The sequence below is a fragment of the Cherax quadricarinatus genome, chromosome 55 (assembly GCF_038502225.1).
Source record: "Cherax quadricarinatus isolate ZL_2023a chromosome 55, ASM3850222v1, whole genome shotgun sequence".
Lineage (NCBI taxonomy): Eukaryota > Metazoa > Arthropoda > Malacostraca > Decapoda > Parastacidae > Cherax > Cherax quadricarinatus.
Genome location: NC_091346.1, coordinates 20,694,890 through 20,709,764, shown reverse-complemented (window position 1 = coordinate 20,709,764; position 14,875 = coordinate 20,694,890). Strand labels below are relative to the sequence as shown.

General features: G+C 40.7%; 1 protein-coding gene across 2 annotated transcripts in view; it reads left to right on the top strand.

Annotated features, from left to right (window-relative positions):
* The window catches only part of RPA2 (Replication protein A2), a 41,115-nt gene extending 26,240 nt beyond the window's left edge, over window positions 1-14,875 (top strand). The window contains exons 5-8 of one of the 2 annotated variants that reach the window (XR_011393537.1): window positions 9,420-9,614; window positions 11,040-11,272; window positions 14,437-14,637; window positions 14,705-14,875. Coding sequence is in view for 1 of the 2 variants with exons in the window: in XM_070096907.1 (XP_069953008.1) it covers window positions 9,420-9,614; window positions 11,040-11,272; window positions 14,437-14,518 (510 nt within the window). In the remaining variant the exon portion in view is untranslated. Of the gene's footprint in view, window positions 1-9,419; window positions 9,615-11,039; window positions 11,273-14,436 lie in introns of both variants that reach the window. The other variant, XM_070096907.1, reaches the window with a different exon arrangement.

Below are 14,875 nucleotides of genomic sequence, written 5' to 3'. Positions count from 1 at the left end.
TTTACCAACGCTCTTATATGGGTGTGAAGCATGGGTGATGAATGTTGCAGCGAGGAGAAGGCTGGAGGCAGTGGAGATGTCATGTCTGAGAGCAATGTGTGGTGTGAATATAATGCAGAGAATTCGTAGTTTGGAAGTTAGGAGGAGGTGCGGGATTACCAAAACTGTTGTCCAGAGGGCTGAGGAAGGGTTGTTGAGGTGGTTCGGACATGTGGAGAGAATGGAGCGAAACAGAATAACTTCAAGAGTGTATCAGTCTGTAGTGGAAGGAAGGCGGGGTAGGGGTCGGCCTAGGAAAGGTTGGAGGGAGGGGGTAAAGGAAGTTTTGTGTGCGAGGGGCTTGGACTTCCATCAGGCATGCGTGAGCGTGTTTGATAGGAGTGAAGGGAGACAAATGGTTTTTAATACTTGACATGCTGTTGGAGTGTGAGCAAAGTAACATTTATGAAGGGGTTCAGGGAAACCGGCAGGCCGGACTTGAGTCCTGGAGATGGGAAGTACAGTGTCTGCACTCTGAAGGAGGGGTGTTAATGTTGCAGTTTAAAAACTGTAGTGTAAAGCACCCTTCTGGCAAGACAGTGATGGAGTGAATGATGGTGAAAGTTTTTCTTTTTCGGGCCACCCTGCCTTGGGAATCGGCCAGTGTGATAATAAAATAAATATTTAATGGAAATATTATAGGGCTGCAGCCTTAGCGTCCAGCGCATGAGCCTTGTGTTGTGGTTCTTCATGGCTTGGAGATATACTATAGGATTGTGATCACTGTAGACTGTGACCACCTGCGATGTCTGGCCCACATAAACATCGAAATGCTCCAAAGCCAGTACCAGCACGAGGGTTTCTTTTTCAATGGTAGAGTAAGCCCTCTGATGTGGCTGGAACTTGGCTGAAAAGTATGCTACAGGCTGCAACTCCTCATTCCCGATTTGTAATAGTACTGCCCCAACCCCAGACTCACAAGCATCAACCTGTAATGAAAAAGGTTTGGAGAAGTCTGGAGACAAGAGAATGGGTGCAGTACACAATAATCTTTTTGCTTTATTAAAAGCAGTGTTACAGTCTGAGGTCCAATTAAAGAGAACTTTGTGACTGGTAAGAGAGGTAAGAGGGGCTACAATATCTGAGAAATGCTTACAGAATCTTCTGTAAAATCCTATCATGCCTAGGAAATGTTGAAGAGATTTCCTATCATGAGGAACTGGATAATCTTTAATAGCAAAAACTTTAGCAAGTTTAAGTGCAACTTTACCACTACCTACTTCATGGCCTAGAAAAGTGATAGTGGCCTGGCCAAAGGAAGATTTAGATAAATTAACTGTTAAATGGGAACTCTTAAAGGTCTCAAAAAGAGCCTTAAGTCTAAGTAGGTGTTGATCCCAAGTATCAGACACCACAACAATATCATCTAGGTATGCTGCCGTGCCTTCAAGTCCATTAATAGCCTGATGGATAAGTTTCTGGAATGAAGAGGGGGAATTTTTCATTCCGAAGGGGGTAACTGTGTATTGATAATGACCTCCTGGAATTACGAAGGCAGAGATTTCCTTCGCCTTATCCGTCAAAGGTACCTGATAATAGCCTTTAAGGAGATCTAACTTGGACACAAAAGTAGCCTTACCCACAAAGTCAATTACGTCATCCAGACGAGGAAGAGGGTAAGCATCTGTAATGGTGACCTCGTTCACCTTACGGTAGTCTGTACACATACGAAACCCTCCATCAGCCTTCTTCACAAGGATGCACGGTGAAGCCCATGGACTAGATGACTCCTCCACTAAACCATGCTTTAACAAAAATTCTACTTCCTGCTGAAGTAGCCTTTGCTTTTCAGGATTAGCTCTGTAGGGGGAGAGTTTAATTGGTTTAGAGTTTCCCACATCTACATCATGATAACCTAACGTACATTTTTTCGGCACATCCAAAAAAATATTAGGATGTGACTGTAGAAGCTCAGTTAAATTTGTTGCTTGGGTTTCAGATAATCCCTCCATTAAAGGGCTAGGATCCTTGAGGAGGACAGAATTTGAAAGTTTAGTATTAATTTCAGAGATAGAGTGCAAAGAGTCAGTCGTCCTCAGAGGTAGAGGACATAGTCATTACTGGGACTTTATCTGGTGTATGAAAAGCCTTTATTTGATTAATGTGGTAAGTTTTAGTTTTTGAGGTCTTATCAATGGGAGCTACCACATAATTTACATCAGATAATCTACTTACAATCTGCATAGGTCCCGTAAATCTAGCTTTCAAGGTGTGGCCAGGTATGGGTTCCTGCACCAACACCTTGTCTCCTGGATGGAAGGAGCGGAATTGTGCACTTCTGTCATACCTCTGTTTCATCTTACTTTGAGCTGTCTTTAGGTTAGCCTTGGCTAACTGACGTGCCACCTGCAACCTTGAAGACGGGTTGTAGAGTGTTGAGCTAACGTCTTCTCCCATCCATCCTTCTTTGAGCACCCGAAGAGGACCTCGTACATTGTGCCCAAAGATCAGCTCAAACGGACTATACCCTGTAGACTCTTGCACCGTCTCTCGTACTGAGAACAGCAACAAAGGTAGTGATTCATCCCAGTCTGTAGGAAAGTGCATGCAAAAACTTCTCGTCATTGTTTTTAATGTCTGATGGAATCTTTCCAAGGCGCCTTGGGACTGAGGATGATAGGCAGTGGATAAGTTGTGGATTATCCCTAACCTAGTTAATACTTCCCTAAATGCTTTGGCAGTGAAGTTAGTACCTTGATCACTTTGAATAGTTTTAGGAATGCCAAAACAAGAAATGAATTTTGTTAAAGCTTTGAGAATAGCTTTAGTATTAATACTACGCATGGGAATTGCTTCAGGATATCTGGTTACTTTATCCATAATCGTAAATAAATATTGATTTCCCGACTTTGACCTAGGTAGTGGACCTACACAATCTATAATTAAATCTGCAAAAGGTTCTCCATCAGCAGGTATAGGATGGAGAGGTGCAGGTTTAATGGAATGTCCAGGTTTCCCTACTTGCTGACATTCTTGGCAACACCTAATATGATTCTTCACATCTTTCTTTAATTTTGTCCAATAAAATTCTTTTGTGATTCTATACAAGGCTTTTGTAATTCCTAAGTGACCTCCTAATGACGTATTATGAGCTATATTTAATATTTGAGGTCTAAACTTGGTTGGAACCACTAACCTGTCATACAATTGCCGGCCCTCTATCTCCTTACCAGTCTCAGTGCAGATCAAATAATCTTTTTTAACTTCATACTTGACCGGATGACCCAAAGAGGATTTACCCATGGCTGCCTCAAAAGTGAATTTTAAAGAAGGGTCCTTTAGTTGTTCCTCCCGGAAGGACAGTCCCTCGGGCATGGAAACAGAGACATCTGGCGATCCTGCAACCTGGGAATAGGAAGGCTTGATTGGGGTCTGTTCACTTGATTTACGAGGCTCCGGCCGGTGTGCCTCATAAAACAACGTGGCTATTCCGAGATCGGAGTCGTCCAAGGATAAGTCAACATTCTCTCCAGACAACCCTTGGGATGTTGCCCGAGTTATGGCCAACACCGGAGAAGAATTAATCATTATAGGTTCAGGACACGAACTAACAGTAGTAATGTTATTACCCAGTAATAACATGGCATCTTTCATGGGAAATCCTTTTGAGACACCTACAGTCAAGTACCCAGTGTAATATTTGCACTGTACATAAATTTTATGCAAAGGAACAGAATATATAGCTCCTCCAAATGCTTCTAATAAAACAGAGGAATTCAAGGAAGTGTTCTCTGAAAGGGGTAATATTCCTTCTCTTACAAGTGAGCAATATGCTCCAGTATCTCTAAAGGTCTTTACTTCAGTTGTTTCTGAGTTTTCCTGAAGGGAAATAAGACTCGTGCAATAATAAGGGGCCATACCTTTTTCTACGTCTCTAGGGGACATTTTACTAGGGATATTAGAGATTTTCCCAATGGGTTGGGGTTTATGGGGGCAGTTGGGACGGATGTGACCTACTTTGTTGCAGAGGAAGCAGACGACAGGCTTGCCCTTTACTCCCTGCTGACGTTGCAAATGGTGTCGTTCTGGCTGGTGTCTCTCTGGATACTGTTGTCGAGATGCACCATGAGTAGTTTGCCTCTCCGCAGGTGGACCATATGTTGAGAAGCGTGGCTCACCAGGTGACTTAGTTGGCTGACGTAGACATTCTCCCTCCGGCTGGCACTTCATTCTCCAAGATTGACGATCTCTGCTCATGCCAGGCTGTTGAAAAGAGACACGGGACCGCTCGGACAAGGAGCGGTTAGTTTCGAAGGTATCAGCCAACCTGGCTGCCTCCAATGCAGTGGTTAAGTCACGATCCTGCAGAAAGACTCGAACCTCTGGTCCCACAGACTCCAGCAGGTTATCAATCAGAATAAGCTGTACCAGCTCCTCAAAGGTAGAGACACCACTTGCTTTATACCAGCTGGTAAAAGCTTTGGTTTGCTGTCTCACAAAGTCCACTAGGGATTGACCAAGCTGCCGCCTGCTTAATTTAAAATTCTTTCTGTATTTGGCTGGGATACATGTATATGCTCCCAACACTGTGGTCTTCGCTACTTGATAATCAGAAAATTCAGCGTCATTTAATACTGAGGTAAATTCCTGTGCCTTACCCAATAATGCTGTATGAACCAACGATGCCCAGTGTTGTTCCGGCCACCTCAAGGCTCGAGCCTGATTTTCGAAGCTTTCGAAAAATTGTTCTGGTTCGGCCTCATTGAAGCGGGGAACAAGCTGTACTGCTTTTTGTAAACTAAAATCATTTACAGAATGCGAAAACTGCCTCCTTTCTCTTTCCCTATCAAATTCTTCCCTTGCGAATGCTCTCTGTTCCCTAGTTTGCTCAAGATTGATTTTTGCCAGCTCAAGTGCCAACGATGCTGATTCACCTTGAGACAACCCAGCTGCACTATACTGACCATTTTGCTCCGTAGGTGTATCATCTTCCTCCTGCGAGAACATAGTAGTTTTTGCCCTAGCTCCCGTAGAGGGAGGAGTCTGATGTGCCATCTCTTCTTCTATAAGTTTGTCAGCAATCAGTGAACGCAGTTGCGCAGCTGTGAGAGTGCGTTTGTATTTAATGCCAATGGAACGAGCAATTTGCCAACAACGCTGTAGGGACAATTTAGGTAGGTTATGCAAAGTATATGCCGACACCAGACGTCTGACTCGTCTAGGTGGCATAAGTTATTCGCTATGCACAGTACGATTGCAGAATACGCATACAAGCAAAGCCGACTGCAAAATTCTCCACACCGAACAGTCTAGTAACAACTGACACGCAAAATTTGTAAAGCAATTCCAGACAGCTACACTGTTCTAGAAGATTGACCGTAGCGAAGCGAGCACACCGAACAAGCTAGTAGCGAGCTGTTAAACGATCACACAATAGCAAGGCTGACCATAAAGCAACTGACACGCAAAATTTGTAAAGCGTAGGCAAAGCTAATGCAAAGCCAGACAGCAAGCTGCACAATGTTCCTGCTACGAGCTTCACCCTAAGCTCAACCGTTTCTCTAAGTCCAGCTCCAGCTCTCGGACAGGCTACCATATTACAACCCAGGAATCCAAATGGCCTGTTATCCCGGGTGTAATGGGAGCAAAATAAACACAGCAGAAAAAGTTTAGACTTATATTATCCTTCACCAATTTAGAACAGCAATATGTACACTATGTACAGTGATAAGTATAGTGCACTCCACGGTAAGCAAGGCAGAATAGAAGCCACAAGATAGCAGACCGTGCTTCAACCAGCTCTAGAAGGGGAATGACAAGGGCAGACAGGAGAGCGGTACCCACATAACCTCTGCGATTGCCAAAACCATCTTCTTATTGGCTAGAACCTGGTCACTAGTTGAACAACGGGGCCCCATCATCAACTCTTAGTAACCTGGTTCGCTGGTTGGGGGAGATAGCCTGTAAATGAGGGTGTGTACATGCGCCGAATAAAGGTTACGTACTCTTTGCATGCCACATCTGTTAATACAGTGGAACCTCTACTTGCGAGCGTGTCCACGTGTGAGTTTTTCCAAATAGTACGAGCAACCGATGGATCGATTTTTTGCTTCCATACGCGAGCAAAATTTCCACGAGCGAGCAGACCTCAAGGCAGGTTCCTTGACACTGGTGAGGGGCTCTTGCTCTTGATCTCGGAAATTGTATCTCCTTTGTTTGTTGGACTATCTTATTGAAACTTGGGCAATGTATGATGGAAAGATGCTTCTTAACATACACCAAAAATGGAAGAAATCTAAGCATAAATAATGGAGTTCACTTTTCAGCAATTAGCCACCCCTTAGCGATAATTTCGAATGGTTTTCATGGTTGTATTCTCATTATTTTGGTCTCACTTGATAGAATGGAAGATATATTACAGAAATTTATGATTTTAATTGCTTTCATGACAAAAAGTACCTTGAAATTGAGCTCAACCTAGGACAAATGGCCAACTGCTTGGCTGTTTCAGAGTAAACAAATGACGTCACTGTCCATTCCAGTATGCAGTCGTGAATGGGTTGACATTATTTATACAATTATTGCAACAAGGAATAACAGTAAATCTTATATTTTTTGTGTGAATAAAAATTACAAATTATTTATATAATAATAATAATGATAATAATGATAATATGTATAACACGTATAATAATAATAGTATAATAATACAACACAATAATAATAATATATGTATTTATTTATTTATTTATTTATAAATTTTAGCATACATACAGAGGTACAAAAAAAATACAGGTAAGAGCAGCATGCCAAAGCCACTTATATGCATAGCATTACGGGCTGGCTTAAAATTAACTTAAGATTAACTAAGCAATGATGAAATCAGTGATAAGACATTATTGTAAACAGATAACTATAAAATACAAATGGGTATTACAAAGACAGGTCATATGGTTGCATGCATTGCTGTTCATTCAGGTAGTGTATTTAAAAAAAAATAACAGTTAGGTTTAACATTTGTGTGATATAATTGTGAGTAACATTTAGGATATACAATTTATATGGTTCAGTTATTCAGTATTTATTTGGTTTTGAGTGAGTAAGTGAACTTTGAGAAGAGACTTGAATTTATAAACAGGTAGTGTTTCTTTTATATTTACAGGTAATGAATTCCAGATTTTAGGGCCTTTTATGTGCATTGAGTTTTTGCATAGCGTGAGATGGACACGAGGAACATCAAAGAGTGATCTGTGCCTTGTATTATGGTCATGTGTTCTGTTGAGGTTGGCAAGGAGATGTTTGAGGGGAGGGTTAATATCAGAGTTAAGTGTTCTATGTATGTAATAAGTGCAATAATAAGTATGGATGTTTTGTATGGTGAGTAGGTCGAGTGTTTTGAATATTGGTGGAGTGTGCTGCCTGTAGTGAGAATTTGTTATCATTCTAACTGCAGCCTTTTGTTGGGTAATTAGTGGTCTGAGATGGTTAGTTGTTGTTGAGCCCCATGCACAAATTCCATAGGTGAGATATGGGTAAATAAGAGAGTGATAAAGGGCCAGGAGGGCTGACTGTGGAACATAGTACCGTATCTTCGATAGTATGCCTACAGTCTTGGAAATTTTCCTAGAAATTTGTTGTATATGTGTATGAAATTTGAGTCTATTATCGAGGTGGATTCCTAAGAATTTTCCCTCCGTTAGCTTTGTGATAGGTGATCCGTTTATCGTTATGTTAAGAGGTACATCTGTAGCTCTGCTACCAAACTGAATGAAGTAGGTTTTGTCAATGTTTAATGTAAGTTTGTTAGTCCTCATCCAGGTAGATATTTTCTGTAATTCGGTGTTTACAGTATTGGCTAGCGTGACTGGGCTCGGGTGAGAGAAGACGTATGTGGTGTCATCTGCAAAAAGTGTGGGTTTGAGTAATTGCGAAGCATTTGGTAGGTCATTTATGTATAGGAGAAAGAGAAGAGGGCCAAGGACACTTCCCTGTGGGACACCAACTGTAATTGGTTGTGCGGAAGAGCTTGCCCCATTTGCGTATAATAATAATACATATATAATAATAATGTACTACATATAACAATTATAATAGATGGCTTCAAAAGGCCGTCACTAGATGGCAGTGTTTACCACAACAAAGAGGGAGCGGTTGTGGCTGCCTCCACCTGTTACATAACAACGTATTTTATTCATTCTAGAGTATATATCATGTTTCTATGTTATTTTTGTTATGTCATATTAGATGACCTGTGATATATAAGTAAGCCGTATAGATGATATTAGCAAAATTATTCATGAAGTATTTTCATCGGTCTCCAGACAAACTCTCGTCCACCGCCGACACCGCCCATACCACTACATGAATGACATATTTTATTCATTCTAGAGTATATATTATGTTTCTATGTTATTCATATTGTTTGTTATGTCATATTAGATGAACTGTGATATATAAATAAGCCATATATATGATATTAGCGAAATTATTCATGAAGTATTTTGCCCGGTCTCCAGACAAACTCTCGTCCACCGCTGACACTGCCCATACCACCACATGAATGACATATTTTATTCATTTTAGAGTATGTATCAGGTTTGTATGTTATTTATATTGTTTATTATGTCATATTAGATGAAGTGAGATAGATAAATAAGTCGCAGAGTTGATATTAGCAAAATTATTGAAGTACAGAATTCCACTGGAACGGATTAATTGCATTTCATTTAATTTAAATGAGGAAAATTGACTCTGCAGACGAGCAAATCCAGTTGCGAGCAAGGTCATGGAACTGATTAAACTCGCAAGTAGAGGTTCCACTGTATATGTAATAGTTTGGGGAATGTTGCCTCCACAGCCGGATCCTGATTTCAGCTTTAACCTCCTGAACTGAACAAAGTGCATGTTCTAGCAACCTAAAGAAAATCCATCCTCTCATAGGCCAGTTATTAGAGGTGCCAGTCTTATCTGGCCATTTTCAGATTGGCCCTATGGTCATGACATTTTTATTAATCATTGTATGGTTAAGAAAGCATCTACTAATTATGACAGTAGCATTCGTGTGCCATAGCTGTTTTGTGAGGAATTTGACCAGACTGAGCCATGAGTAATTATACATATGAAACGAGTTGTAGTACAGTATTATACTTTTATTATGCTGAATTTACTGTAGATTCCAGGGAAGGATTTACAAAGCTGGTTGGTAAGTATTATACTTAGATGGACATTACATAAATAACAAAAAAAGCATAACACCATGACTGAAACAATACACAGGTAACCTGCACATAGGAGAGAGGAGCTTACAACGACATTTCGGTCCAATGTGGACCATTTACAAAGTTGTAAGCTCCTCTGTCCTATGTGCGGGTTATTTATGTATACATTACATAGTATAAAATTTTTAATGTCTCTTATTTATCAGCTTTTTTCTTTTATAGGGTAGCGATGACCCTGCTCGAGGTTCATTGATGGAGATGACTTACTGCCGTGTTTCTGGAGCAATACGGTCTCAAATGGGGAAACGCCACATAATTGTGTTCCGCATTGCACCCATCACAGACATCAACTTGATTACTACTCACATTCTTGAAGTTATACATTGTGTATTGAAGCTTCAGCACCTTAACAGCCTGGTAAGCAAATATGGGATATCTCCCTCTTGCAAGTTCATTTGTGTTGCACACAACTGCACCTAAATTGGGAACTTGGGAGCCAGTTCAGTTTTACAAGCCAATTGATTCATGTGGACACCTTGTAGAATTGAGGCAGCTACCTCATGGTGTTTTACAACTGGTTCTCAACCTGTGGACCATGGACCCTTGGGGGCCACTGAGTTATTCCAAGGGGTATAACAAGTCTCATGGCAAGTGATGCTCCTCCAGGCAACACTTGGAAATCCTGTGTTTTCCATCAATGGCTTTCTTTGCCACACTTGAGGTTTGCTAAATTTTAAAAGTTTGAAAAAAGGGGTTGTCATACTTGGAATAAGTTGGGAACCACTGGTCTAGTATTCTAGTACTGTATATTGAAAGAATGAAGGCTGTCACAAACCATTGAGTAGCACTAAAGAGTGCACCTAATTATTTTTTTTATTTTTTTTTACCACACTGGCTGATTCCCACCAAGGCAGGGTGGCTCGAAAAAGAAAAACTTTCACCATCATTCACTCCATCACTGTCTTGCCAGAAGGGTGCTTTACACTACAGTTTTTAAACTGCAACATTAACACCCCTCCTTCAGAGTCCAGGCACTGTACTTCCCATCTCCAGGACTAACTGCATATATTAGTGTGTCAAATAATCCATTAGTATTAAATTTATAAACTTAAATATCAAGCAACAAAACTATATGCAGTAATTGTGTGAATTGTCATTGTTTAAAACATCGCAGGCATGATAGAGCTGGGTGTGCAAACAGTTGACCTTGTCAGTTTGTGAAACGAAGGCAAGAACCTATCGGGGAGATACACACACTTTCCTGCTCCCGTGTTATGTGCTTCCGTGGGTGACAGAATAACCAGTCTACTAATAGTATTAGGACTAGACAATATTGTACTTATGCATGTTTTCCTTTATATTTTAGCAAAATTAAGCCATTTCAAGACAGAAATGCCTGTATTTTATATACTTTATTGTCCATCTCATTTGCTTTATTTTTTTTCATTTAGGACATCCTTCATGAAGGGGTGCCTTTATTCTGGTGTGAGACTCCTGATCAAAGGGATTGGAGCTACCCTCCCCTTCCTTTGATCAGAGCTAATTACTCCCCTTCCCCTTTCTTTTCCCAGGCATGGTATGACCCTATCAGGTTTTGTGCTTCCCATGAATATCATTTAGTTTAAGCTAGAGCTCACAGTTAAACACGTGTGGTATCTGTATCCATCATGCATACTCCCACACTCCTGAGATCTACAGCTTTAATTTTTCTTATCTAAACTAATTTCATAATTTTAGTTTGTCTCAAACACTGGTCCTTTAAGTGTAATCATTTTTTAAATGTACTTTTAATTGTAATTTAATGAAAGATTGTTTGGATGTTTTTCCTGGGTTGATGCCAAGGGAGGAGACACAGGACCAAGTCATCCAGCAGTGATGTCTAACTCTCTGGTTGGAGCTTCTGGTTTGGATGGAGGAACCAAAACCACCAATATGGGTGGTATGAACATGCAAGGTCTTAATGCCCAACAACGCATGGTGTTCCAGGCTATCTACCAAAGTTCAGATGAAGGGGGAGCAGGACGAGAGAACATTTATTCCGTTCTTAAGGGAAAACTATCTCCTCCACAAATTGAGTGAGTACATTTTTGTTAATTATTCACTAGGCTGTAGCATTGTCATTCAAGAAGGGGAAGGGCCTTAATGCTGGTGAAGGGTTCTTCATCCAAAAAATGGAGTTGCCCTTCCTTTCCTTGAATCAGTCCTAGCTACCTCCCTTTTTCCAGTTGATGGATGATCCCTGTGGGTTTAGTGGTTTCCCATGAAAATGTGCTGTTGTGTTAGATGATGCTGAATTACTCCTATGTATGTATTGTATTGTGATTGCTTATTTTGTGTGTAGTATTTAATGTTAAATGTTTATATGGTTTAAGATAAAAATGCTTAGGTTTGAGCTATGTGAAGGAAAGATAAGCCAGTGATACAAGCCTTCCTGAATATTATCCCTGGGATAGTTAAATTAAGATAAATGTATGTAGTTAGGAAAATATTTTAGTTGTGATTTAAGACAGTACTAAGCCCAGTGAAGAGCAAGGGGGCCATGGACACAATTTGAGAATATGTACCTGGAAAGCGCTTGAGGATCTTATCTCAAATCTACATACTGCAATAAAATACTGGGGTGAGGTATGGGAGGAAGTGCAAAATAAACCCAGTGAAAAACAGGGGCAGTGTATGTACAGTAAGAGAATGGATCAACATCTGTGGCCCCAGACTATTCATCATGCCAGAAGATATCAAACACTGGTGGGACAAGTGCAGAAATCTTTAAGAGGAAACTGAACAAGTATCTTTAAGTGCCAGATCAAACAGCCTTTGATGGATGTGTGGTCTGGCAGGCTGCCAGCAGCAACAGCCTGGTTGACCAGGCAAGTCCTAATGAGTTTGGCCCAAGGTTGGGCTCAGGAAGTAGAAAAAATTCATGAAAGGTAAAGGTAACCATGGCCCAAGACTTATACTACCAGGAAATATCAGAAATTCTGCTGGAATGAAGATACTACAGTGCTCGTCATGGCATTATGCGGGTGAGCGACCCGGCACAGTGCCGTGATACAAAAAGGCTTACCATACAGGGAAGTCTTTCTTCGTCAGTGCATTTTGCTGGGTAGCAGCCATTAGCATGACGTCATGGCCTGCTGCCACACTTCACAATGATTTCTCATTGCTCACGTGGCTGCTGTGGTGAGAGGAAGTGTTGCACTTTTGACTTGTCTCCCCCCCCCCATCCCCCATTCATCAACTGAAACTATAGCTGAAATGATAGGGCTTCACAAAGCTGGGCACCAGATGAAAGAAATAGTGGGGAAGGTTAGTGCGTGAGAGCATTCAGTGAGGAACTGGGTGCAGCATTTCAGGGCTAGTGGCGGTGTCGAGTTACCGTCTGCCAGACTTTGTCAGTGCATTCTACACTTGACGAAGTTTGGGAGATAACTCGATGCCACCACCAGCCTTGAAACGCTGCACCCAGTTCCTCAGTGAACGCTAACACGCACTAACATTCTCAACTATTTCTTTTGTCTGGTGCCCAGCTTTGTGAAGCTCTATGATTTGAGCTATAGTTTCAGGTGTTAAGACTTCCTTTTACCCATAATCAAAGATGTATAGCCCTAAAACCAAAGGGAACACTAGACAAAAGATGGGGGGGGAGAGAATGAGTCAAAAGTGCAACACTTCCTCTCACCATGGCAGCCACGTGAGCAATGAGAAGTCGCTGTGAAGTGTGACAGCAGGCCTTGACGTCATGCTAACGGCTGCTACCCAGCAGAATGCACTGACGAAAAAAGACCCCCCTGCATGGTAGGCCTTTGATTTTCATCATGGCATTGTGCTGGGTCGCTCACCTGGCATAATGCTGTGACAAGCACTGTAGAAGTTTTCAGGAGGGTAGACCACTTCATTTTAAGTGTCAGATCAGTTAGATTATAATGATTGTGGGCCTCTGGACTACTGGCACAAAGCCTGGATGGCCAGGCAGTCAACAGGGAAGCCTGGACTCCAGTTAGGCTTTTGGTGTAGATTCCTTGATACTGGTCACAGGTAAAGTGCATGTGTTATAGCAGAGTAGCTAGTACTCGGTGAATAAAAAAAAAATTTTTAGTGTGCTCAGTGATAACTTATCTTCCTGCAAGAAATTATTGACAGATCTGTTGATCAGAGACCTAGTTGCAATTAGTAGATAGAGGATTGTCTCTATTGCTCCTTGCACTAAATTGTGCACAAGTTTAGCACTTCACGTAAAATATCTGCCTGCTATGTGTATGGCAGGGGTTTGCACTGGCATACCTTTTGTTTACCTTTCAAAAATTCTGAGTCATCAGCCAGGTCTCAGTCCAGACCTCCAGGTTGCTGGCCTCATAACTTATGGTACAAAATACAGTATATTACAAGTATATTGTGTTTTTTTTTTTTTTTAGGCAGAGCTTGTCATCTAGACTTATAAAGTAATGATCATTTTACCAAATCATACAAATTCATAGTGTAGGAAAAATCATTTTGAACATCTCTTACATATTGTTTCATTGGAGTTATGAATATCTGTTAATGTATTGCTCCACTTACGTCATGAGCAAATCTTAATAGGTATACCTTTGATATACCTTTGAAGAATTTCGAGAGTATATCTACTCTGAGCCCGGCCATGGGCCAGGCTCGTCTGGTGCTCGCCTGGTCAACCAGGCTGTTGCTGCTGGAGGCCTGCTGCCCCACATATCCATCACAGCCTGGTTGATCTGGCACCTGGTGAAGAACCTGGTAAAGATACTTGTCTAGTTTCCTCTTGAAGGCTTCAACACTTGTTCCAGCAGTGTTTCTGATATCTTCTGGTAAGATGTTGAAAAGTCTGGGACCCCGGATGTTGATACAGTGTTCCCTTATTGTCCCCACTGCACCCCTGCTCCTCACTGGGTTTATTTTACACTTTCTCCCATATCTCTGTCCTATTGATGCTAAAGAATTCTAACTGAATTTAGGCAGACTTAAGATAAGTTACATAAAATTGAACTAAATTACAGTATATTACATAAACTTAAGCATGGTTAGGCTAGTTTGCTAGGTTAATTTTGTTGTCAGATAGTTTGTATACTGCTGTATGTAAATTCTCACTAATATATCTCAGTAAGCAAGATAAAAGTTTAGAGATGTTTTCAGAGTAGTTTCACTCATTTGACACTGCAGTGAGAGCATGATACACTCTACTGAGCTAAACACGATATTGTATATATATTTTATTTTTAATTTTCAGTCAAGCTCTGGAGTTCCTGAGCAGTGAGGGACACGTATATACGACCATTGATGACGATCACTTCAGGGCAATAGAAAGCTAAACTCTGATGTGCATAGAATATGATACCTGAACTGTTGGGGTAATTTCTTGGATTACTTGAAAGGATAATGATAGATTTCAAAATGTCTATACAGTAATAAAGTTGTATTCTGTGGCAAGGTACTTTTAATGAATGACTTTCTTTTCAAAATGTCTATACAGTAATAAAGTTGTATTCTGTGGCAAGGTACTTTTAATGAATGAATTTCTTTTTCAAATTTAAATTTGATTCTTCAGTTACATTATTTTGTTAATTTTTGTTTCATATGTTTTGAATTGAGAGCAATTTTTGAATATTGTTTTAATAGTGAGAGATCCAAGAAGAAACTGATTGTTTTTAATATAAGGATACATTGTA